At 31.3% G+C, this 27339-nt stretch overlaps 1 protein-coding gene across 7 annotated transcripts in view; it reads left to right on the top strand.

Moving 5' to 3' along the window:
• CACNA2D1 (calcium voltage-gated channel auxiliary subunit alpha2delta 1) overlaps window positions 1-27339 on the top strand; it is a 449625-nt gene that overhangs the window by 263824 nt on the left and 158462 nt on the right. For all 7 annotated transcript variants that reach the window (XM_016127273.2, XM_016127276.2, XM_016127274.2 and 4 more), the window contains exon 6: window positions 12528-12657. In XM_016127273.2, coding sequence (XP_015982759.1) covers window positions 12528-12657 — 130 coding nt within the window. The remainder of the gene's footprint in view (window positions 1-12527; window positions 12658-27339) is intronic.

The raw sequence follows: 27339 nt of genomic DNA, 5'->3' as shown, positions 1-27339 counted from the left end.
TAAAAGCAAGCAGAAAAAATGCAGATCATTAAAAACCCTTATTAACCTAATTCCAAGATTTTGATTTCAGACTAAAAGCCAAATAAAATGTTTTACCCAAAATTCTCATGCCGATAAATTGAGTTGATTTATTTGCTACATTTTATTTTATTGATCACATTGAAAATTTGACCTGTCTGGGACTTTTGGCTAGTCTACTGAATTCCCTTGCATATTTATGTTGCTATTTATTTTCTTAGCAGAGTCTTGTCTAAATTAAAATTAATTCCAACATAATATTTTAACTAAATGCCTTTTAAGAAGTTCAATCTTTCATAATTTGACTTTTATTGCGTCAAACTGCAATGAAAGTTTTTCTGATTATTAAAGAAAGAATCAAAGTCTAGATTTCTTTTCTAACTTTTTTTAAAAAAAAAACTATGTTATAGTATGTAGCCTTTATTTCAGGCTCTGCTAATGACCGATGTTACATCCTCAAATAAGTGATGGCTTAGAGATGGAATATTAATTGCTACTATATAATAACTGGTTTACTATGAGTTGCCATTCCTTTGTGTGTACATTTAAAATAAATGGTTTAAATAAGTTTACATTGGATTATAATAGTTAACATATTATATATACTACTTTTACTAGGCAGTAATGTTTTATATACAATGTATCATTTAAAGTTAACACTAATCTTTCATATAATGTACTATTATTTTATAATGATTTTCAGATAAGACAAGTAATGCTTAGTGAGCTGATGTGACTTCCTCAGTGTCACACATTTGGTATTTGATAGTGCAGAGAATTAAATGAAGTGCAGACAGTGCAGACAGTGCAATCCACAGCAGTGTGTCACTATGCTATGCTGTTGACACCCACGAGGAATGGGAGAGGGCCCTGTTATGGAGCTGTTATAAATCAAGACTTTCAGGTTAAAATTTTTGGAGATGGTTTTGATTTAAAATTTTAATCGATTATACCTATTCATTATTCTGTCATATTTAATTTTGATGTATTCGACTTGCATTTTATTCAACCAGCTTCATCGCAGACTGATTTGCAGTAGGTAAAATAAAATCTCTATGATTAAAAAGATTATTAGACTTTGCATCATAAATCTCCACTGATCTAATCTGCTATTCCCAGTGATATTTACCATGGATACCTTAAAATTAATGCATAAACTCATGTGAAATATGACCACATGAAGAGACATTAGGAAAAAACTGTAAAACTAATAAAAAGTGGATTAGATTAGATTCGGTTTCTTCTGGGAATTCTGCTTTCTATTTTGGGGGGCTTCTTTCAAAATTTTTGAGTCTATTTAGATTTTTTTTTCGTGCTTTGTGCACTTGGGCACATGCTCCTTTTGCAAGGATAGTTTAAAAATTGGTTCTTGGTTATTTTGGAGTAGTGGAATGCATAATTCTGTATATACTCCACATCTAGTTTTCTTTCTTAAAATAGTGTATGATGTATTTGTTTAAAACTCAATGAATGTTCTTCAAGTTTGCAAAATTCAGTGGCATTATGTGGGCATTACAAACTTAGCCTACATACAATATAGGGTAAATAACGATGGTTAGTTCTTTTCAATGATGTCTTCAACCTTTTTTTGATGTCACATACATATCAGTTTTAAAAAATGCATCTCTTAGTACAAGAATATTTACTTAAAAAGTGTGTATTTGTACTACTGAACTAATATGTTAAACATCAAAAGAGACTTTTAAATCTTCGTTTAGTAAAATTTTACAAAGATTGGTTAAAGTGGCATATGACATTAAAAATCACCAGAAGAAAAAGTGTAAAGGTTTTTCTGGATGTTAGTTATTAAATGCCTTTGTTAATTATGATGACTTCATATTACCATTGGAAATATCTTAATAGACTGTATAAATACAGGACAATATTATCAATAGTAAATTTAAGTAGTATTTATAATAGTCCTTTTGATAAATTTAAGTTTTTTGACCAGCTTTCCTAATTAAACTGATTAAAACACTATTTTTATAATGACATTGAAGAAGAGCTAATTTTGGAAATAGAAGCAACATCTCTGTCATTTTCTTGTTATTCAGTGCAACTTACATTGCTAGAATTTCATCTTTAATCTATTAATTTGCTGAAAAATTTTAAAGCTATTAGTCGATATGAAATAGGTTAAACTAGAAAAGATAATATGTAAATTATATAGAAAGTGTAGAATAATACATTGAAAACGACTGTACAATGAGAAAGCAGCTCTCAGCTCTCAACTGGTCATTGTGTGGGTTTTCCACTTTCTCCTGGGGTAGGTACCTACAGTGTAACAGGTGACTGGAAACGAGATCACACACAGTGAGATGGGAAGGGAGACGGGGAATACTAATAATCTCAATCCATATATTAGTAAACTTGTTTTTACTTGTTTCACTTGCTATAGAGAAGTATAAATTCTGTTTTCTTTCGACCCTCTAATGGATTCTTTTGGAGACTACTGACAAAGGGTGTGTTCATTTTTAAGGTCTTAGCAAAAGATGGTCTTATCACTTCAGGGGTGTAACTGAAGGAATAAAACCTGTGAAATTGAGAAGAAAAGCCTAACTAATGTTTTTATTTATGTTCACCTGCAAACTATCTGTTTGACTGATTGATGGCTGTAGTTCTATGCTATGAATGTATTGCCCTAAATCAAAATATATATATCAGGAACAAGGGGTTTAGATGTCAAGAGACTCTTTTGATAAATGCTTCTTTATACCAGCATTCACCATTTAAATGATCTCGCAGTTACTTGGCATTAAGAAAAAAAAAAAAAGGCTTTATAGACACTTTGCTTTAAGTTAAAGTTCATAGATTCAGAATTAGAATTTTTAGAGAGAAGGAAACCTACCGATTTTGTTTTCCTGTTTTTTTTAAATTTTAATTAGTTTTAAGTATGCAGTACATTGGTTAGACATCTATATAGTTAGTGAAATGAACCCCCAATTGCTCCCTCCCTCCACTGACCCTCCACCTAGCCAAGGTATTAATGCTAATTGCTTTCCTTATGCCATGCTTATCAGCCTCGTGAACATCCATCAGCTACTAATTTGTACTTCTTTAACCCTTCACCTCATTCTCCTAGCCTTCTAAACCCTCCCCCTCTCTGTCCATCACCAAATTGTCCACAGTATTTGTGAGTATGTTTTTGATTAGTTTGTTTTCTTTATTTCTTAAATTCCGCATATAAGTGAAATCATGTAGTATTTATCTTTCTCTGTCTGACTTAAATACCTTCTAGGTTCATCACAGCAATATCTTTTTCCATTCCCTTCCTTTTCATATGTAGGGGTCTTGTTTTCTTATATTTTTAGCCATTCCATCCCTTGTTTGGAGCACTTAATTCTTTTCCATTTAAGGTACTTATTGATAGGAATGTAGTTGTTACCATTCTTTATTCCTGTTTTTGTTACATATTTTTTTTCTTTTTAAAGAAGTCCCTCCCACATTTCCTGTAGTTCTGGCTTGGTGGTGATAAATTTCTTTAGTTTATTTTTGTCTGGGAAGCTCTTTATCTGTCCTTCAACTCTAAATGATAGCTTTGCTGGATAAATTATTCTTGGTTGTAGATCCTGGGTCTTCATTTTTTTTTTTTTTAATATTTTTCGCTAAGCCCTTTTGTCCTACAAAGTCTCTCTTGAGAAATTAGCTACCAGTTGTATGGGTGTTCCCTTAGATGTAATTATTTATTTTTCTCATGCTCCTTTTAAAATTTTTTCTTTGTATTTAATGTTTAGCATTTTAATTTTGATGTGTCTTGTTGTGGGCCTCTTTGGATCCCTGATTTTTGGAATCTTTTGAACTTCCTGGAGTTTTATGTCCATTTCCTTCACCACATTAAGGAAGTTTTCCATCATTATTTCTTTAAACAGCTGTTCGACATCTTGATTTTCTTCACTTACACCAATCAGACGAATATTTGGGGCCTTAAGAGTTTCCCACATCCTCCTTATATCATCTTTATAGTCTTGGCCTCTTTTTTCTTGCCATTCTGTTTGAGTATCCTGATTGGCTTTCCTGTCCTCTAGATAAGGCATGTTATCCTCTTCTTTATTCACACTTTGTTTATTCCTTTCTTTATTCCATTTAATATACTTCTCATCACAGGTGTCTTATCCATTTCAGACTGGTTTCCTCTTATAATCTCCTTTCCATTTTTATCTCTTTGTTGGAGTTCTCTACATTTTTCAAAAGTTCATTGAGCATCTTTATAACCAATGTTTTGAACTCTGCATCTGTTAGATTACTTGACCTCATTATATCTGGATCTCTGTTCTCTTCTCTTATATGATTTCTGCTTCTTTGTCTATGTACTAAGCGAAGTTCCTAAGTGTCCCGGTCTTACTAGTGTGGATTTGTGAAGTAGGTGTCCAGTGGCACAGTCCTGAGAGGAGTTCAGCTGCATGCCGAACTTAGCCCAAGCTTCTGCCCTCTGGTGCCATCTGTTAAGATTCAGCAAACAATCCACAGATGCTGTGCTTATAGTTGCCTCAAAAGGCCACATCAGAAACTGAGGCCAGCTGCCTCCACCAGTATGAGTCTCAGCAAGGAGCACCTGAGTCGCTGAGGATTTTCCTAGATATGGCTTGGGTGGGCTCCAAGTTGAGGGAGGTGGAATTTCAGGGACTCCTCTGGGAGGAGTGACCTCTATTATTCAGTTTGATTATGTCACAGCTATGGCGGTGCTGTGTCCATGCACTGGTTGTGGGACGGGCTCAACAGGTAACAGTGAATACTGGCAACACTTCCGTACCGAGCGAGTATTGCCTTGACCCTCACCCCAACAATATCTCCCGGTAAGTCCCCTTTGTCCCCTGAGCACTAGAGCATTGGTGCTCAGAGTGAGCAGGTCTGTCACTGTGAAAATCTGTTCGCGTACGCGGCCCCTTTAAGAGACTCCTGCCCCTGCCGCAGCCTCTGTCTCACTCAGTTGCTCGAAACCTCGAGACCGGCAGCCTCGTGTCCTCGCCCGTCTTCCCTTCTGCCTTTGCAGGGTGCTTTCTTGGATTTCTCCCTATTTGTATGTCTCATTCATCTAGATCCCATGTGATTTTTCTTTGCAGCTGCTCCTTGTTTTCGTCACAACTTTGATTTAGTCGCAAGAGGGATGAACAGAGACTCTATCATTACATCATTTTTTTTCTCCTCCCCCCATTTTTCTTTAATTAAAGGAGAAACTGAGAGCCAGAAGATGAAATGAGTCGTCCCCCCAAAATCACAGTTCATTCTCTTCTGTTTCTTTCTGTTTCTTTAAAAAAAAAAAAAAATATATATATATATATATATATATATATATATATATATATATATATATATATGAGGAGACAAAGGATTCATGGAGTCATGGAGTGAGAATGAGATTTAGAACCTAGACTCCAGACTGAGGTTCATTTACCAAATTATTTTTCCTGGGAAAAAAGACACAGGTTTGGGGACCAAGAAACATGGATTCCACTTCATTTATTTACTCAACAAATATTATAAATATGGCAAGTTAATATAGTTCTAGGTGATATGTTAAGTACTAGATACAACTGAACAAGGTCAGTGAGGTATGTAGCCCATGTGGAGCTCATATTTTTTTTGTATGACACTGTGAAAATGGGGCAAATAGAGTTATATAATTAGAGTTAGGTTAGTGTTCCCAAGGTAGTGAGTAGTGTGATATTTTCAAGATTCTATGAGGGATAAATTATATGAAGCAATGTCCAAGAGAGTGTTTTTTATCTGAGACCCAAACTAGTGCAATAAAAAGAGACCAGGGAAAAGCATACCAGGCAAAGGGACCAGCAAGCACAAGGAAGTCAAACCAGGAAGAGCATGACATGTGTAAGGAGCAGAAAGCAGGCCATTGTAGCAGGAACATAAAGAACAAGGAGAAGCAGAAGAGGAGATATGGGTGAGTAGTCAGGAAATAAATCAGGTAGTCTTATAAAACATAGAGAAGTTTGCATTTTATGGTGAATATGGTGGAGTCTTATAGCTTTGCAGCCCAAGCCCTTTGACTGTACCTTAGCTGTCAAGTATGGCATTGGCCAGTGTTTGCCTTAGATATCAGAGAAAAATAATTGACCTTTCTACCTCGCAAAGTTTTTTTTTTTTTTTTTTAACCCTGACAGTATTTTGGAAAGTTTATTTGTCTATCATGATGTTTATAATATAAAAATCTGGTTTTAATTTTTTAGAAATAGAATGGCCTCATTTAAATGTTTTCCTTTTTTAATATATGTGTAATACTATATGGTTTCCGAGGGGATGTGTTATGTTGAACTTTTAGACCATCTGAAATTAAGTGCTTTTCATATTCAAGATACCATTTTATAATCCTTTAGTTGAGAGAAATACCCTGATAGCCTCTTCCCAAAATTTAGGTTACATATTTATATAAAAATAGATATGTATACATCTTTATAGTTTTAAATCCCTTTTCACACTGCACACGGAATTTAAATCGGTCTCCAACTCTTCTTGTCATCATACTTACCTGTATTGTGATTCTAATGGCTCTCATTCTTACTGTGTGTTACATCCTGTGATAGGTGATTCATCCGTCATACAAACTAAAAATTCGTCAGTTTTATTTTAAGAATGTTCTCAGATTGTGTATTCCAGCCTTTTTTTAAATGTTATTATAGTCATCACCAGCAACTTCAATATACCAATACATTTTATTTGATAAATGTCTATTTTTTGCTTTTAAAATTTAATAAACAAGTTATTGCAGTGACCAACATCACTTTTTGACTTAATTTAATTTAATTGTTTTATGTGTTTCATATTCATACTTGTCTCTGTAATATTTAGAATATATATATTTCGCTTTAATATTCTGTTATTTTTTAATTTGATATCTTTATTCTACTGCAGTTTCAGCTCCTTACTGTTCTCTTTTACACTCAAATTGGCTTATTTCATGCTTTTTCTTCTCTTTTATGTATCATAATTAGTAAAAGAATACACGGAGACTTAACAGTGAATCCGATCTTAAAGAACTAGAATTATTTCTTCATTTTTCTTTTGACCACAAAAGTTATAAATTTACTTTTCATGTTAAGTTTAAAACATACTTTTCTTATTTTGTTAAATTGCCTCTGAAGAATTAATGCTATAATTTTTTCACAAGGTAAATCTAAAGAGTTATATCATTTTAATTACTTAAAGAATTGGAGAAATCTTCTGAATTCATTAAAAAAAATCTTATTTCTTCAGCAAATATAATATGATCAGCTAAACTCGTGTTTTTGCAATGATTATAAGACAATTAAATTCATAATTTACAAATTTTATTGATTCGGTAAAGCAAATGTACAAATATTTAAGTTCTTAGTATATTATTTATTCAGTGTTATCCAACTCATATCTTCTTTTTAATTCTCTTCATCTGCTTGATACTTCTTCTAGTCATATCATCTTCAAAGAGAAAATAGCAGCTTAAGCCAATTAACTCAGGAGACTTAACAGTGTTCTTATTGCCATTGTAACTGGATTCATTATTTAATATTCAGCCTGGCCTTACAACCTGACTGGAACAGCTATGGCTGGATGAAAGCTGAGCAGCTTTTTCTCTCTATTCATTTATTTGTTAATTGGGCATGGTCAGCTGCAGCTGACTTGATGAATTCCATTCTAACTGATGCAAGTGATTTAGTAAAAAGGAAGCTTTGCTCTGTAGGGGTCAGAAGTGGTAACCAGCTTTAATTAATGGAGCATCACAGAATGCTTAGATTCCAATGGTGAACTAGTGGTTTACAGAGGCAACATTGTTTTTTAATCTACACAGTTGATTGTAAAGCCCTCTTGTAAATAATATATGTGAAGTAGTTATAGAAAAGAATATATTTAGAGGTAGAAATTTGAAAATATGTGCACATACATACTGGAGAATTATATACAAAGTTACAGCCTCTAGTTATTGAAATATTTGTTTCATTACACAAGAGCCTATTAATTTAATTTCACTAGTGAGACAGAAATACCAATTGCAATACTACAGAGGATCTCAGTGAACCATCCGTATTCAGTACCAATTAATTGTCTCAGTTTCATGTGACAGAAAAAAAAAATAATAGAGAGCAGGGGTAGATCAACCTAGCCATAGTATGGTTGCAAACAAAATTTCTCAGTGAGCATGTTGAATCTGAACTGTGCAAAGTAATTAAGCTAATAATTTCTGTTGCAATTTAGGTAATATATAAACTTATAATTTCTGAACATTTACTTTTAGTAGAAATAGTTTTAAGTTAATAAATGGAAAAGATAAAATATTTAAAACAAATGAGTTATTATAAATATTAATTCTGAGTGTTTACTTTGAGATAAATATGTTAAATATTCAAGAGCCTTTTGAGTCTGTCATGGACTTATTATTGTGACTTTCTAAATGAAATTTGCTAATATGTACTGCTTGTAAAATTGAATGACCTATCCATTCAGCATTGGCCTGTACCTCTCTCTGAGTGATCTAATCTATTATTTAATAACTGAAATTATATTGATGTGAATAATCTGAGAAACAGGCTTCTCACGCTTCACTTATGTGTCTTACCAAATGCATTAAATACATTTTGGAAGTGACTTGCTCATTTTCTTTGTACACATTTATACCGGGTAGTCTGGAGAATTCAGAAAAAATATATTTGGGAAAAAAATGTTAAAAAGAGATACACTAACTTATTTTTTTCTAGTATGTGGTCTAGTAAACAAGGAAATCTTAATTTCCAGAGTGAGAATATGTTTGAGATTTTTGATTAACACATTAAACAATATATACTAAGTAGCTTCTCTCCAAATTCCTTTTCTCAATAACTTTTTGTGTGTCTAATAGTTGCTATATTTTAATTATACTATGTAGTGACACACTATAACAAGATAGGTAAAGACGGGTTATGATGATGTCAGAAACAATAATTTTATAAGTTTAAGGAAATAAGTCATACTAAAATGCCTAATATTTTCATGGAATTATTTTAATTTATGGAGACTATACAAGGGAGGCTCATGGAAAGCAGCACTATTAGTTTTTCTTAATATATTTAGTAACCTCACATTAAAACTGACCTTCATACATGAATTTATAAGTTAAGAAGTACATTATTCTTTTAAAGTTATTTCTAAAATCCCTTTATGTGGCATTTTAAAAGTGCAAGAATATTCATAAAATATATTTAAAATAATTTTTAGGCGTGAGACGATTCAGAAAAAATATAAGCAACCTTCGCCTTAATAAGAATCATATGATGCTTACTAACACTATTTAAAACAAAAACTATTATTTTTTTCTGATTACAAATATACATTTCATTGTGTTATTGCAATAAACAAGAACACAAAGATGAATACAGTTATATCTCATAACTACAAAACCAACTGCAGTGTAATATTTGCCATTCCTGTGTATATCTGTTTACCACTCTTTCCTCTCAAAATAGGCCTTTTTTTCTTTACTTTCTTTTGTTTAAAAAGAAAGTAATTTAGCATTTTTTAAACTTAAAATTATTTTAGGCGAATATAGCATAAAAGTATATTACCAATATGATTACTCTTTTCCTATGGTTGGATATTAAATTTGTTTCCAAATTTAGATATTAAATGGCATTTCTATAAGCATTAATATCAGTAAATCCTCTTTCCCATTCTACCAATAAACATTTAAATGAGTCAATGAATGAAATATTTGCACAAATCCACACATTTCTAACCTTAATCCATACATGTGGTTCACTGTCTATTGTTTATCATCTAATCCTTCTTTTCATATATCTAAAATTTGCTAGAAATAGATGTAAATGGTATTTCTGGAAAACATGCTTATAAAAAATGTTATTTTCTAGAATTATAAACAATGGAACTATATTATTTTATAACTGAAAATGACTCTAGATTCTTTAGTTTTGAGGGTTTTTTATTTAAGATAGGGGAAGATATTAGAATCAACTGAGAGATTCTTTTAAAAGATACTTTCCACATTATGAGATGCTGTTCTTGGTGGTTGAGGAAGCTCCCCAGGTGATTCTGATAATCCCACGATTAAGGACCACACCTGTAGCCCAGCATAATTTATTTATAAGCAAAAGACAGAAGGCCAAGGAACAGTGGCTTTCCTAAGTCCGAGATGTTATTACTGCAACAGAGTAGAACCAAATCTTCTGACATCTATACTTGTCATTATGCGTTTTCATGGTATTTCATACATACTATATGTTCTTTGTAATAGGTATTATTATATATTTTTAAAAAGCTTCAGGGTCTTATAAGCTTGAGAATACTCAGTAAAAACAAATCTTTTTAAGTGAGATTTATTTCAGAGCCTTTGATATACCAATGTCCTTTGTCGTACTCTCTTAATAGCAGAATGTAACATGCAGCACTTACACAGTTTATTTCACGAGGAACTTAACCCATAGTGTATCTTAAGTGACTATTGTCTTTTGAAACATCCTTTGACAAATATTACTTGCCATAATACCATGCGCATGCAATCTGTTATTCACAAATACTACAACTCTTACACATGGAGGGTAGAAAAACATAGGCATTTGTTAACATGCTTATTACTAATCAATCCTAATTTTTTCATTGAATAAAAAATGTATTTAAACTATCGATACTGTAAAGCACTGAACTTCCAATTTTTGTATTATCAGGATCACCTAGAGGGTTTGTTAAACCAAAGATTGCTCAGCTCCTCCCATGCTGTTTCCCTTCCTATGTTGTAGGTGTTTCTGATCCACTAGGTCTGGGGTGGGGCCTGAGAGCCTGCATTCTAAAAAAATTCAGTGAATGGGGATGCTGCTTTTCTGAAATTCACACTTTGAGATACCACTGCTTTAAAATAAATGTCAAGACTTTTCACTAATTCAGAATGTTTGTAGCTGCGAATAATGGCATCATCCATTAGTTGAAATGCTTTTTACATTCATGTTATTAATGAAAGTAGTTTGTCTTAATGTGCCTTTCTCGTGTTCAAATAGTGATCTGTTTTCAAAGTTTTTTAAAAATGGTAAATTTTGCAATTGAAATTACATATACCCACATGTACATACACAAACACACAGTCATAACTCACTAAACCACAAGTTTCACAATATAGTTTTTCCCCTTTTAAAAAGCGTATTTTCGTATTCTCTTTCATTAATGTTTCATTTAAAAAATTATTTGGTTATGACCTATGAAATTGATTTTACTACCTAATAATGGGTCAGAACATAGCTTTAGAAACCATTGTTAAAAGAAGGAAAAAGCCCTCTTGCTCATATTTGTGTCTAAACTTTCCAATGTTGCATTTCCCCTCGGGGGAAAAATACATACACATGTGTGTTTGTGTGCATATATATGTTAAAATGTCTCAGGATACTAATGTGTTATTTGGTCATATAAATTTTCAGAGCCAAATGGAAAGCCGAACAGTTTCACTTCTTTACAGACCCGCTGATTATGTTTTGCACATTTTCCCAGCCTTCTTATAAAAATTTTGGGTTGTCCACTTAAGTGTTTTGTGTTTTTTATTGTTTACACTACTGCAGTGTACTGGCAAAATAAATAAAAGTTGTGATTTTTTTTTTTTTGTTTTGTTTTCAAGAGGTAACCTTGGGAATATGGTAAACAGTCTAAAATGGAGTTGATAATACAGATTCAATTTAACTTAAAAATTTAGTTATTGAAGTGTTAAAGTCACTGCATTTGAACTAGGAAAAATAAGTCTAATATAATTTGCCAAAATCAGAGTTTCTGGAGATGCATTTTGAATAAATGAGTGAGATTCTTAGTTTCTTGCCAGGAGAGGGCAACAGGTAATTCAGCTTCAAAAGCATAGTTCAAAGAGATAGAAAATGAATCTTCAATCTTAAATTCCTGTGGGATTTTTTGAATCACTATTGATTGGATCTCAGCTTCTACCTTGGGAGACAAGCTGGTTGAAGTTAGGATTTAATTGTACTTAGGTTTATAATTGATCTTTTCTGGTATCCTTTATTTTTTAAAACAAAAAATGATACACCTGGAAAACATGCAAAGTTAAGGGAGTATGACATAAAATAATTCTTCATTGCTATCCATTGCTGTCATCTGTACCATTAATTGTCAAACCCAGAATCATCCTCAACTGTATAATATAAATTTGGTAACATAATAGTGATATTTATTTCAAGGGTATAGTTTTAATTTGATTGTATTTAAAGGCACTCATCTGATTTTTTCAGTGTATATTTTTATAATCACTGGGTGTGGCAGTGCTGTGGTCTCCTCACAGAGCAGTCCTAAGGAGTGGCTGCAGCCTCCTGGAAGTTAGGAGAGAGATAAGATCATGATACGAATAATGTCATGAACATATAATATGAATGCTAATAACTGAATGGAAATTTGTACATCTGATGTCATCAGGGTACTATATTTTAAAATATTCTTTCAGTTCTATTTTTTTGAAAGCTAAGCATTTGGCAAATGAAGACATGAATGTGAGAATGTCTGTGTTAGCATAAGTTTTAATATTCTGTTTGTTGTCTTTTTCTGTATAGCCTGAAAAAAACGACAGTGAGCCAGGCAGTCAGAGGATAAAACCTGTTTTTATCGATGATGCTAATTTTGGACGACAAATCTCCTATCAGCATGCAGCAGTCCACATTCCCACCGACATCTATGAGGGCTGTAAGTAAAAGAATGTGAACTGTTAGAATACCATGCTCTCATCTATCTCCTGCACCTTATATTAGAAAAAGAAGAAAGAAAGAAATGAACAACAGTGATACTTACATGCCATTTAAAAGTCTCTGTTAAACTCTGATTTGTGTAAAAGAAGAAACCTGACTTTCATGAGCAGTTTGTGTTTATATGGCCTTACTACATAAATTTTTTGTAGAGGAGTCTGCATCCGTGGAGATGTCCTTTTACTCTATTGTTTAGTAAATAATTCTGCCTTCTTAACTGACAAATTGCTTAAAAGTAATAGATATATTCTTTAAAATTCAAGACTATGCAGCATAAGTGCACACATGCAGATATTCTTGCACAAACTCACAAACTGGTAAAGGAAGAGATGTGTACGTTTTAGACTTTCCAGTTCTTACATCTTAGGATGTTTTTCAATCTCTCTCCCTCTCTGTGTCTTTCTCTACTTTACCCTAGGATATAGATAAAAGATACCTCCCTCCTCATATAAATGGGCTCAAGATAAGAAGTTTGGGAAAGGATTAAACATTAAACTTAAAAGAAATAGAAAAACCCTGAATGGAAAACTTGAGAAGCTTCACTGTGAGGCAAGGGGTGGAATAAGTTATTCAGAAAGATACAGGGGAGGAAGTTTGTGTTAGTGATGTTTCTCAGAACACCCTATATACTAATAAAGACAGGGACCGAAAATTCTAACTAGAAACTTGCCTAATCATCTGTGAGGACCAACTGTGACCCAGAAAGCAGGGTCCTTTTTCAATCATAGCTCTGGTCTTTGATGTTATCTATTCTCTAACCCATTCCCCTCCACCCTGCCTTCTCACATAAGTAAATGGTAAGGATAAAAAACCACTTGGGATTTGTAAAAGCATGTTTCTTATATGCCCCTTAATTAGAAAAGCTGTAGAGTGTACTGGGTATCCTGAGTATATGTAGAGCTGCTTAGGTTCTGGAGCCAAATGCCTGAGTTTAAATCTACATTTTAGCAGTTTTGTTTTTTTGGGCAAATCCTTTCACTTTCTGGGCTAGCTAAAGCATTTTCTCACCTGTGAAATGGGGATAAGATTACTAACATGCAAGGTCGTTTAAGAATAAAGTAAGTTAAAGTATTTAAGTTTATATAATAGTACCAGGCTCATAGTACTATGTAAATGTTTGCTGTTACTATTAGTTATACTTCAAGTTTATTTAGACACAAAGGATTAAGTACAGAGACTAATATTGTAAATTAGCTTTTATTTTTTTGGATTCACTGTGATATTTGCTTAAAAGAGAATTTTTAATTACATGGATGATTCTTTTCATAACAGATTTTATTAAAATATTTTATTCTTTTTGTTCTCTTAATATTTTTCAAAGTACATGTTATTTCTCTTCTATCAATTCTTTGGAGATAGGAAACATATGATATTAAGCATGTGAGATTTCTCTGTGTATAATAGATTCAAAATGGTGTATATAAGTAGTTTCTGATGTCCCATGAGAATTAAAGTGACTTTTTAACACTCCAAATCACTCTGTTAATTCCAAGTCCTTTTAGGAATTACCTGGGATTTAGATGCAGATTTTTTTTTTAATCTGTCATGTTCTTTTTTCAAATGTTTTTTTTTTTTTTGATATTTGCAATTATATTTTGTAACTGTTATAACAACAGCTGTTCAGACAATACTGAGCTATATGGTTGTTTCTCATTTTCTTAAAGAATATTTTTTCGTCTGCCTTTTTTTTTTTTTTTTTTCTTGAGTCAGTAGGCCACACCCCATCCTTTGTAGGACATGGGCACCCTTGTTCAGTATAACTTGGCAAAGAGGACAACTCGAGATTACTTTCTGGACTATATAGCACCTGAGACATCATTTCACCCCTTTCATGGTATACACTTAGCTGCCACTACCTCACTGGCTTACTCTCATCCCAACAACTTCTTTCCAGATATAAAAAATATTTAAAGAAGCTATTCATACTCACTTCCACTTATACTCATGTAAGAAACAGTCTTTTTGCAACTCTATAGAAAAATTTCCTTGAAGTGATTATCCAGAAATCCTCAATTTTTTAAATTAAATTCTCAGTGAAGGATAACAGAACTACTTCATACATTTTAAAACCAGGGTTCTTTCTTCTAAAAGCCATATGGAATGGTGGCAACTATTTTAATATTGCATATATATTTAACATAGAAAATGAAAGTCTCCAAAAATTGCACTTCCTGAAGCTAATCATCGTTAAGAGTTTGGAATATAGTCCAATGGAATATTTTTAAAATGGCAGATACTACCTAATAATAACCTATTTGGGATTTTTACTGCTCTTCAGCTTGTTTTTCTTCCTGATCTGAAGTAGACAATTTTTTTAATGTTAAACTATCAAAAGGCTGAAAATAGAAAAGAGGAAGATTTTTCTTCAGGAGCAGGTTACCCAGAGAATATAAAGACAAAATGAGTTTGTTTGATTTTTCAATGGGAAGATATTTAAGAAGCACAAATAAGTGAAAAATACAGTTTTTTTTCCCATAGAGACTAAAATTATTAAATCCTAACTTATCAGCCTAGTAAATTACCTTGTGCATACCTTCTATAAATATGAAAGGTCATTAAACTTTACAATTCCATTGATCTGATTAATAATAATAATAAACATTTATTGAATTTACTAGTTTTTTAACTCCGTGCTAAGCTTTCTTAATGTAATATCTTTATTACTGTAATTTTAAAATAATTTTGAAAAAGGGGAAATTGAAGTAGAGTCTTTAATGAAAAGCTACAGCATTTCTAAGAAATGGGGTCAGATTTCAAAAATATTCTAACTACAAACTTTATAATTTTAATTGATAGATAAAATTTCTGATATTTTACTTTTGGATTAATTTTGACTTGGTTATATTATTTGGGAGCCAGGATTGTCTACAGGAGTTAATAATATACTTACTTTGCATGGGAATCTTTATCTTCTTATTCTTATTTTGCTCTCTTTATTTTTAGTTTTAATTGGAGTCACATTTTTAATGTCTTCATCTATTTTATGCTAGAACAGACATAAAATATGACACATAAATTCAAGCATACTTTTTCAGAATATTGTCACATAATATACTCATATTCTAAAGAATTTTGACTTTGTATAAAACTTTTTCTTTCCAATTTAGAATAAGCTATTTGTAATTTTAATAGTCTCAGAATAAAAATGTATTGCTTTGATTACTCTGAAATTTAATAAGATAAAATATTTAATAGATGTTTTCAGAAGGCATAAGACACACTTCAGTATTTGGCATACTTTAAAAAAAAAAGGAAAAGAAGCTATGTCTTTGGATTATTTATTTAGTCCCATTTATCTTAATATTGGCTTCTCCTTTGCTGAAATCTAATCAGTAAGACTCTGACCCTGCGAGGCCTGTACTCCTTTAAAATTCATATCTGGTGTGATGGACTGTGTGAGTAAATGACACAGGAGAACAGTCAGAAATGTTAACAAGATCTTGAAAATTTAATAATTACTGGTATTCTTCATGCAGCTCATCAGAACCTATCAGATTTACAGGATTATTCTAGGTTTCTGAATTTAATAAATGTGAAAGTGCAGTTTAATTGAAGGCTTAACTGAAGGAAACAGCCTCTTTCACTTAAAGATAGTTGTGTTGCTGCATTCTTATAAGAAATATCATGGTCTCATCTCCCAAAGGTGATTACTTTAAAGTCCCTTGAATTGAAATGTGATTATTTTTGCCCAATGATATATTTAAAATTTTAGAATAGTGTATTAAATTAGAACCCAATCTGAAAGTTTTCATTTTTGAGAATTTCACTGGTTGATACTTTTCATTTAGAGTACACAAGTCACACTTAATTTTCAGATCTAATATTTCTGTTTAAGAGTATAAAAACAAGCATAGAACTTAATAAGGGCCGAGTATCTGTATTAATTTGGTTTTAATCACAGAATTTTATTTATTATTTAATCACTTTAGATTCTGGTATAGCAAATGTCTTTGTAGAATATTCTATAGTCATTTATTAATAGAAATTTATGTTGATATTTATTTATAGAATTATTATAGTTTCAAAAGAATATATGTTGCAAAAGGAAGATAATAAGGAACCCACACATAAACACTTCAGGTACTAGATACTTTAGTTCCTAACCTTACCTTATAATATGAGCAAGGCAGTTACTGTCTTCCTTTGAGAAATTAAAAAACAAATATGCTTTTATCACATAAATACATTCATTTTGATAAAAGAAGACAGTAGAATTTTTAAGAGTTGTATTATTGTCCTTGAAAGTCTCATATTCTTTACTAGTAATATTTGCTTTTATAAATTGAACTACATATAATCACTAATGCTGCATTGTAATCTATCTTAATGTTCATTTGTTTTGTTTTAAAAAATATAGCTACTGTATCTCAAATGATGACAATGTAAAATTTACAGAGGAAAAAGCTGCCCTACCTTTGCCAACAACTGTGTAGATAGTCTTTCATAATCTCTTATAAATTTTAGCAACTAATGTGTTTCAAGATACGGCTACTACTTAAATTGGAGTGCTAATAGCTTATTATATTTACTGTTTTTAACAACTCATTTTGTTTTGTTATTCCAGTAATTAATAAGGTGGGTAGTATCTCTTTTACAGATTAAGAAAGTTAATATTCTGATTGGCATGCTCAATATAAATCAGGCTGTTTGACTTCATAGCTCTGATAGTTGTAGAGACCACTGAAAATAATCCTTAAAATGTTTGGTGTTGGGCGAAAGGCTAGATTCAAAAGGCACTATGTGCTCACAGGTCTATCATTTACATTTAAAATAATAATAATAATAATACTCCCAGTGAAAAGATTTCAATGGAGTGATGTTAGTTTTTAGTACTGCTTCACAAAATATATTTTGTAAGAATAAAAACTTGTACTTGATGTTGATACAATATTCACTTGCATTGTATAATCTTATTCTCTGAATTGTACTAATTAACTTTGAAATAAAGAAAATACATATGGGAGGAACTTTAAAAGACTTAAAATGTTGAATTGTGAGTTCTTTGGATAACAGGTAATCGAAGGAAATGCAGACCATGGGAAATATATGATTATTTTATGTTATAACAATTAGTATGAGTAAGGTAGATTACTTAGGATGTAATCTGATTTATAACCAAAGTAGATTTTCAAGTTAACAAAAAAGGATATTGTGTATAAACTATAGCATTAACAGCTTTTTCACATAATGTATGTTTTTATGAAATATACATTCTCTCTTTTTAAACTATATTAACTATAATGGATGTTGATATGTTTTAATTTCGTTTATTCTGAGAGAGTGCACAGTATTTTAATCTATATTTGGCATATTTGTTATTTAATAAGTAATTTGATTTATGGGCTATATTATGAAAAAAGGGTATACAGAAAAAATATAATCAACAAAATTTTGCTTTGGTCTTATAATACCAGAATAATATGGGTTATATTTGTACATGTTAAGAAAAATATCACTTTTATAATATAAGAGAATTATGAGATTGTATTAGTTTTATTAGGGTGTTATTCAGTGACTTCAAAAAAACACCCAATAATGAGGTGAAATTTTACTAATTTAAGTTGATTAATTTTAAACATAATTTATGTTGAATATATAACACAAATGAAAAAATGTAAAAAGTTATCTTTCTTTGACCTCTAACACATTATTCCTTCATTCAGCAAATATTTTTTAAAAACCTATGTGTCATTCACTTTACCAAATAATGGCAAAATAGCACTGAACAAATAGACAAATACCCCTGTTCTTGTGGACCTTATTTTCTAGTGGATGTGAGTAAGGCATAAAGTGAACAATTAAAACAATGGGATATATTGTAGTATATTAAATACTTTAGACAAAAATAAAATAATAAAGAGTTATAGGTAGTCCTTGGGTTAGCTGTTGGGGAGTTGATATTTTAAACTAGGTAGATAGAGATGGCATTTTGGATAAAGCAACATTGTACCAGAAATCCATAGTTGGTGAGCATGAGAGTCATAGTATCACCTGGATAAGAAGTTGTAAACTGAAATAACAGAAAGTTGAAAGCATGGCAGATTCATAAAGAGCAGGAAGACCATGACCTCTTCTTTGTGCACATGCTCTCTTTTTAAGATAGATGCCAATCCAAATATGGAGGCTCCACCCTCATGACCTCATCTAACCCTAATTCCCACTTAAAGGTTCACTTCCTAATACTATCACATTGAGGGGTAAGGCTTCAACATAGGAATTTCAGGGGAATACATTCAGTCCATACAGATATGGAAAGCTATGATGATTATTGAATGCATTAAATAATCCGCTTTAGTTTTATAAATAAAAAAAAAGTGATACTGGATACTTTGTCGAAAACAGACATAAAAGGCAAAAACAAAGAAGAGATGGTGGGGCCTTGGACTGAGGTCGTAGTTCAAGGAAGAATTCCTATCAATATTGCGTAAACCTAGTATATTTCTGAGGTCTATACTCTTCCTTCTAATTTTATATTATGAAAAATAGTATTATGACATTATGTTTAATTGACTTAATTATCTCAAAATAGTGTGACATGCAAATTTAATTCCCATAAATAAACCTTAAAAAAATAATTGAGAAACTAATGAGCTAAAATAAAATTATTGAGATCTTTAAAGAGCAGTGAATGAAATAAAATTACAATTTGGCAGAATTTCAAAAGACCCTTTCTCAATGCCTTTCTCCATAACTTTTAAGGGTTTTTTTTACTAGTTAAATAAATTCCATGCAAGTTAGTTTGTTTCCTGATATTCAGTGATACAATTAGGAACAGATGATAGAAATCCTAGAAGAAAGTATGCAGAGAAATTTTATTTTCTCCAGTTTACATAAATCCTTTTACACTGATGTAAATTGCTTGCCTGGCTTATTTCCTGTGACAGACTTCTGGTTTGGGATTCACATCACAGTACCAGCTGGTTTTGAATTATACACACTATCGGTGCTTACATATGTGCATGGTAGTGTTTTGGCTGTTGTTTTCTGTGCAAAACAAGTAATCTCGAACTGATGCCATGTTCTGTTTCTTTGAAATAAAACTATTGATTGAATTGTTCCACTTACCAGAATCTTGGTTGAAATAGTATATATTTTCCTGATAAACGTGTTATGATTTTTGAAATTGCTTTAACTTAAGAATTAAAATTATTATTTTTCTCATTATAAAGGAAACATGATAATTTTATAATGTACAAATAATGGAAAATATGTAAAATTACACTAATATTATATGAATATACTAATACTAACCTATTACAAAAGTGAGCTAATGAATATAAAGTTTATACCTGACCTTTAACTTACCAGTAAACTTTATCATATATTAATATTTTTTGAAAAGAGCGTTTTAATATTATGTGTTCTATAACTAATTTACATTTATATGTTATCATTTCATCTTAGTGAATAAATAAATCTCTACATCTCTTTATTATTTCCTTATAAAATATAAGACCTGGTATTAAAAGGTCAAAGCTACTGATAAATTTTATTTATATTGCAGGTTAGTACCAATTCAGATTTATACTAGCAATGAATCAGTGCCCTTTATACTGTGGGTTAGTAGCAATTTAGATTCATACTAGCAATTAATCTAACTCTAACTTTATGAACACTGAGTATTACCTTTTAAATAATGTTTTGTCTATGTACATAATACTGATAATAAGTTGGATTAGTTAACTTCAAATTATTTTCCCAGCTTTAATGTCACATATTTCTTTTTCTGCACTGCCTTCTGTAGCTGTCTAAAATAAATATAGGACACCAATGAGATGTAGCAGCAGTTTGAGAAGATGATAGGAAACTCCTTTAGAAATTATCCTGATTTTCTCACAAAATATACTGTAGAGTTGTTTTTTTTTACCTTTGTAGCCTGAATTTAATTATCATATTTAATCGAACTTCAATAAATATATAGATTTAAAAATTTAAAATAACAAAATGTATTAAAGTATTCTTTAGCAATAGAATCACAAGCTTTTAAAAAATATACAGACATTTACCAATGTTGTTTAAAAATGATAGAAAAAATATTAAAAGTAAGAACTATAGCTATGGGTAAAAGGAAGATAAAATCATAAAAGGACACTATGTATGATTTTATAATAAAGTATTATAAAGTGTAATAAAAATGGTTTATTTTAAAATGTAGTAAAAATTAACTCAATAGATCAGTGATCATAGAGTAAATTGGAAACATTCAGATTTCTGGCAAAGAAACTACTTCATGCTGAGTGATATCTATAAAACCTTCAAGAGAATAAATACTTTCAATTTTTAAAAATTTTATTAGAACCCAAAAATGTGGAAAAGTATCAACTCATATCACTTTTATACAAAAAAAAAAAAAAAGAGGATAGATATGGCTTTAAAAAAAAGAAGGGAAAACAAAGATAGAAAGATAACCATGAGCCAATCTCACTTGTGAATAATGATAAAAAGTTCAAAAGAAAACATTTGCCAAGTGAAGCAACAATGAAAGAATAATGCATAACAAAAATGACTTAATAATTGAATACTTAAGATGTCTAATAATATTGTTATATTCTATATCAACATATGCAGATTAAGCATTCAATAAAGTCATACCCATTTTTAGTTAAAATCTTATCAAAATACCATTACCAACAACCAACACTGCTCAGATGATTGAGGAGAGCTGAGAAATCACCACCACTTCTAACCTGTTGGTATTTTTTCAGAGTAATTGTTTTCTGTATGGGTATTTATCATAAATAGGAATTTAGATCAAGATGCAATAATATAAAATGTTTTTAGCAGTAGTACATTTTTAAGTTTTGCGTTTACTGTTTTTTTAACCAGATAATTTAACAACAAAAAAAAGTTTTTTTCCAATTCTGGAGGGTGATCATTCCATGCTACAGCGTTGTATATTCAAAGACTAAAAAAGTGAATGTGTTTAAAGAACTGTCAGTAAAATGTTATCATGCTTATAATATTAGCAAAGTAGCTTTCGTTTCTTCTTTTAAAATCCTATTTCAAATATAAAGCTTTGATTCTGAATCATGGAACCAGAAATCAGAGGAGTGCTAAGAAAGAAAACTCTCAAAAAGTACAATTGAATCTATAACAAGTGACCATACTTTTTTAAAAAAGAGTGTTAACTTAAATAATTAACATTACTCTTTATTAGGATTAGAACAATAAAGTAGCAAGAACGTCATAAAAAGATATTGAGGACAAGCCTGAGGTACAGAATATAGATTTTGGGGTACGAAACCCTAACCCCCAGTGCAACTGTATTTAGATATAGAGGCTCTTAGAAGGTAATTAAGGTTAAACAAAGTCATAAGGGTGGGGCCTAATCTGGTGGGATTGGTGGCTTTAAAAGGAGAGGTCCACACATGCCCACACAGAGGATAGGCATGTGAAGAATAGCACAAGAAAGCAGGTGTCTGCCAGCCAGGAAGAAATCTCTCACCATAAATGAATATCTTGTGTTTCCCAGCCTTCAGAAGTGTGACCAAAAAAAAAAAAAAAAAAAAAAAAAAATTCTGTTGTTTAAGCCACCTAGTCTATGGTATTTTGTTATGACAGCCCGAGCTAACTAAAACACAAATTTGTTTCCAGATGGGGGGAAAAATGCTATAGGCTTAAACTATGATTTAAAAAATAAATAAGCTATGGAAAAGTAAAGTTGGATATAGTTGGATATTTCACACGTTATACTGAAATATATGGCTTAGAAATATTTGGCTGCTAAATTTGGATTTGCAAGTCTCCTTATTGCATTTGAATTCAGAATCTTGATTTTTATACTTCTTGGCTCTGGAGATTAATTAATGCTCGTCAGACTCTGTAGATAGAGTTGATTGGAAAGACAGTTTGTAATTCTAGGCATAAATAACAACAATAATTAGATTGATCATTTTCATGGAGAGTCTCCTAAGTTATTTAGTGCGCATGTGGACTCTGTAGATGTAGAGATTGAAATTTATACTTACTGAAATCTGGTTTTGTTTTGTTATTTAAAGAGAGGACAGAAGAATATTGTAATAACCTGATTGATTGTCCATTCACTCGATCACAGTGCCTTGTGTCCAATATGGTGCTGGAGTCATGTTAACGAGTTTTTTTTTTCTTTGTTTTTTTTTTTTTTGGTTTGTTTGTTTGTTTTGTTTTATACCAGCCTGTGCAGATAATATTGTCCTGTGTACATTACAAGTTGATCACATTTTAGAATATACTCCTTCTGAATGAATTTGTGAAGCATCACAGTTTCTTCACTGAAATGAGGAATATTTTAACCCATAATATTTAGAATTATAAAAATCCCTTGATCTCTTGAGATAGCTACTACTACAAGGTCCACTTAGGTCTTGTAATGGTAGTTGTCCCTGTCTTTTGTATCACCTACCATGGTTTTGGCAACTACTCATTAGAATATGTCACATTTTAAAATTGTTCTATGAGTAACAAAACTATATTAAGATTTGTAACTGGGATAATGGTTTGCTGGCCAAATAAATTAGGGATATGTTGTATATTATAGCTCCTGCTTTAGAAATTCACAGTTCACAGTAACCTTTAAAAGCTCGTATAAATTCTGCTAGAAATAAAAAACATGTAAGTTGTTTTACCCAATATCTTCATATTTATTTGACCATGTAACATTAATATTTTACTTAATTCATATGAATCGCTTTGTTATGCAAGGGTGACATAGTTTGTTGTGAAAATGTAACTTTATATTGTTAGACTCAAAGTTTTTCGGTGAATGAAAGTAGATAACAATGACTTACCTGGTGACTCTAAAATAGTAAAATGGCCTTGGTCACTTTTAGTTATAAAAAGCCTAACCAAAAAAAACTTTTAACTCAGAAATTGAAATGTCTATTCTGATGTACTAGTGAAAATCCCAAATTTGATTCGATGTTAATTCTTCTTCCCAACCCTATATTAGAGCTAATGGAATCCGACAATGGAGAAGGAGCAAAGGCAGGGAGAGAGGAGCATTTACAGGCTGCTATATGAGTTTTACCCCCAACTGAGCAGAAGCACAGAGGGGAAGGGAAGGAGGATGGTAACAGATCAGTGGCTTTGGGCAGGATTGGGTAGATGATGGGTCTTATAGATAATTTAAGCAGACTCTTTGGTGGAGAGATCTTATGGATTACGTAGAGACTTTTTGCTGTAAGTGAAAACTTACTGTTAGTTGCTTCCATGGCCCTGGGTGGCATTTTCTGTTTGCTTCCCCACAATCACCTAGGGTACCGTAGAGTAGGAACATCCTTAATGCTTCCAAGTCAGCCTAAATTTGAACATAGAATGTTGCATTGTTCTTCATGTTTTATTATATGTCTTTTGTACTGTATTTAATTATAAAGTGTATCTTATAATGTTGCATATTTGCCCAATATATAAGAAATAGCTAATAGAAAGCCTGTTCTTAAGAGCCTCATGAAGGATGTTCAGTGAGTCAAGAGTACTTAGAGAAGTTTTTAAGAATCTATGTCAGCATACCTGATGAATCTGGATATTGCACTCCTGTTTCCAATCAAATAAGGATAATGCCCATAGATAATGCCTGAATTCCAGCACTCTGTTTAGCATGCATACAGCTCACTGAAGAATATCACAGATTTTTTCATAACTTATTGGAGCTGACATTTATTTCTCAGTGCTTTTTCTTAAGGAGGAGATCAAATATTGTACAATATGTTAATTAAATGACCTTAATTTCTATTCATTTTTAATATTTTATTTGGAGCTGTGTTATAAATGAAATATTCTTTGAATTATTTTAGTCTATTACTGTACAAGAAATGCAGGGATTTGTTAAACATCTAGTTTTGCTATACTTCTTATTGTGGGAGATTGCAAATTAAAATGCAGTTTCTTTGTTTCTAAAAATAAATTTAAAAAGGAACATAGAGGTAAGTTATGAAAAAGGATGTGTGCACAATTCAATGCCTGTATAAATTGATAGCTGGAAATAAGAAGTGTACTTGGCTAGCTTTTTATGATGGGTATAATAAGTGACATGCCATTCAAAGGTTGAAGAAGGAAGATAATGAAATCTTAAATTAGAAGAGCTTTCCAAAACAGACTGACAATACTGCTCACAGCAAATTAAAAAAGGGTTTGACAAGTGGAGAGAAAATGGAGGTATGGAATTTGAGATGAGATTTTTTTTTAATCATCTGGCATTTGCTTTATAGATAAAATCTTATGCAGATTTCTCCTTAGAAATAAATAGGCATTTAAAAGATATTTCTAACATTCCTATTAAAAAGAAAGACTTTAAATGGATTAAAGATTTCAAAACCATTTTGTCTCATGATACGAACATCAGATTTTTGAAGTATGGGGCTATGAGCTATGCTAATATTGTGATGGAATTCAAGCAATATTTATTGTCATTAGTGCAAATAAAGTCATACACAATTTTAACAACAAATAATGCATGACACTTTTAAAAAATACTGCTCGAATTACATAGCATTGCTAAGGTAGTACCAGAGGCCTTGCTAATTGATTTAATCTTACGTAAGAATTGTCGTTTTTACTTGTTTCTTGCAAATTTTGGTAACTGGAAACTGTGAGGAAGTTTATAGTAGGCTCCCGTAGACAGTGGGTCCTTTTATTATCTTACATTCTCCCAATCTGGAACATGACTGAGGAGCTATCCCATTACTACCTTTTCAGGCTTGTGAAGACCAATTGTTTCTGTTCTTTTGTTTGTAATCACTGCCCCTGGTATGGAAATACATTGGCAAAAATTAGACCACTTTAGGCTTAGAGCACAAGTTCCCAGGAGAGTAATGCAAGTAGTTAGTGGAAGGCTTTATTTTTTTTTGAAATACACTAACCTTGTACAGGGATAGCATCTTTTCTACTTAAAACAGCTCCGTTTAATTTTTATCTTTTGTAAATCGCAGGGCTTCTTTGACCCTTGGAAGAACATCCTCATTCTAGAATAATATAATTCCTTGACCCTCTTTGGTTATCAGCAACATTCCAAAGCTTAAAAGAAAAATGCAAAGAAATAAATGTCAAGAAAAACAAGTTTCAATCATTTTTCAGTATATGTACACTACATTTTTCCATTTCTAATAGAAAGGCTAATGGGCAAAAAAAATTATCCCCTGTATTTTATTTGCCATTTTTTATTTGAACTTTCTGAATTCTCAAATTTAAGATCACATTAAAAAAATATATTTTCTTCTTCTAAAAATGAACAAGTTTTATGAAATATTATATATATATATGTGCATGTATATATATATGTGTATGCATCTATATACATACACATTTTTGGTATTTTGACCTTAAAACTCCTTTTTTATAATTACTTTTAATACCAGTTTTCTAATCTAGAGAAAATAATTAAATAATTACCATATTAAAAAAGAATATATAAATTTAAAAGCCAAACTTTTCTGTCACACTTAATTCTAAAGGAGTTATAGCTGTTTGGAAAATAAAATAATTTCTGAAAGGGACAAAATATTTGCCATCAATATTAAAATATAATTCGAGATAAAGATTTCTAAAGTTGTTTGAAAAAAGCTTTCCTTAAGTGTCCAATTAATAGAATTGAATGAGGGCCATCTCTAATTATAAAAGGCCATCCACCTGTTCTGTGTGTGGATATAAGAAACATCCAAACCTGTAAAGAGTTTTTATGAGTTCTTTTAAGCAAACTGACAAAACTGAGCAATCTTGCAGGGAAGCAAGAACGCAATTGTTCTGGAAGATGGCGGTTTTGTGTTTGCTTTTTTTTATATACATTGAGAATTAAGGAGGGAATATGAAGAAGATTATATGAATGCGGGGAAAGCAAAGTGGGGCTTGGATTACAGGGTAGTTAACAAAATTTAACTCTCTTGAGCTCATGAGGGTGATTACGCTTCTCAGGGATCTTTAAAAGAGTCATTTCAAAGGTGCATTAACGTAAATGCACATTTGAAACAATGGACATGGCTTACTTAAAGCAAAGATAAATCTTTAATTTAGTAATTTCTTTACTAAAGAAATTATATGCCTATGGTATGACTACTCACCATGAGCTGCCCAGTTAGGAATTTATGATCGATTCACCCCATGAAGTTACTTTTGATTAGATTTATTATAGTGCACCCCTTTCATCCACAGTTGCATTATCATTTTTATGCAGAATGCTACTTATTTTGGTTTCATCGAAATCAGCAATCTCATTTGTTTATTTGTATTTCACTTTTATTATCACTTGGTTTTTTTAAAACCAAGTCCTTCTGTGAAAATCTCATAGAAGTCTAGATTTATTCGATTTATTGTCTAATATATCTTATTCTCAAAAGGATATTGTGGGGTTTTTTTGTGAAAATTATTGAAAGACATTCTAAAGTAGAAAAGTTGATGAAGAAGTTATATAATGTGAAACGTGAAGCACATTGGATAGCCTTTGACATAAATGGAGAATGATACCAAAAATTAAAAAAATTAAGGAGTAAGAAATAAAAATTTAATATTATAAAAGAAAAATGATCATATTCCAAAAAATATTTAGGTGAACAGTCCTTTAGCAAAAACATTATGACAATATTGCCATTTGTGAGACTATTTTAATACACATAGTACTAACCTTAAAGGATTGTTATGAGGATTAACAGAAAGC

The sequence above is a fragment of the Rousettus aegyptiacus genome, unplaced genomic scaffold (assembly GCF_014176215.1).
Source record: "Rousettus aegyptiacus isolate mRouAeg1 unplaced genomic scaffold, mRouAeg1.p scaffold_m13_p_13, whole genome shotgun sequence".
NCBI classification, from domain to species: Eukaryota; Metazoa; Chordata; class Mammalia; order Chiroptera; family Pteropodidae; genus Rousettus; species Rousettus aegyptiacus.
The sequence above is the reverse complement of the archived record's forward strand: the minus strand, read 5'-3'. Positions and strand labels throughout refer to the sequence as shown.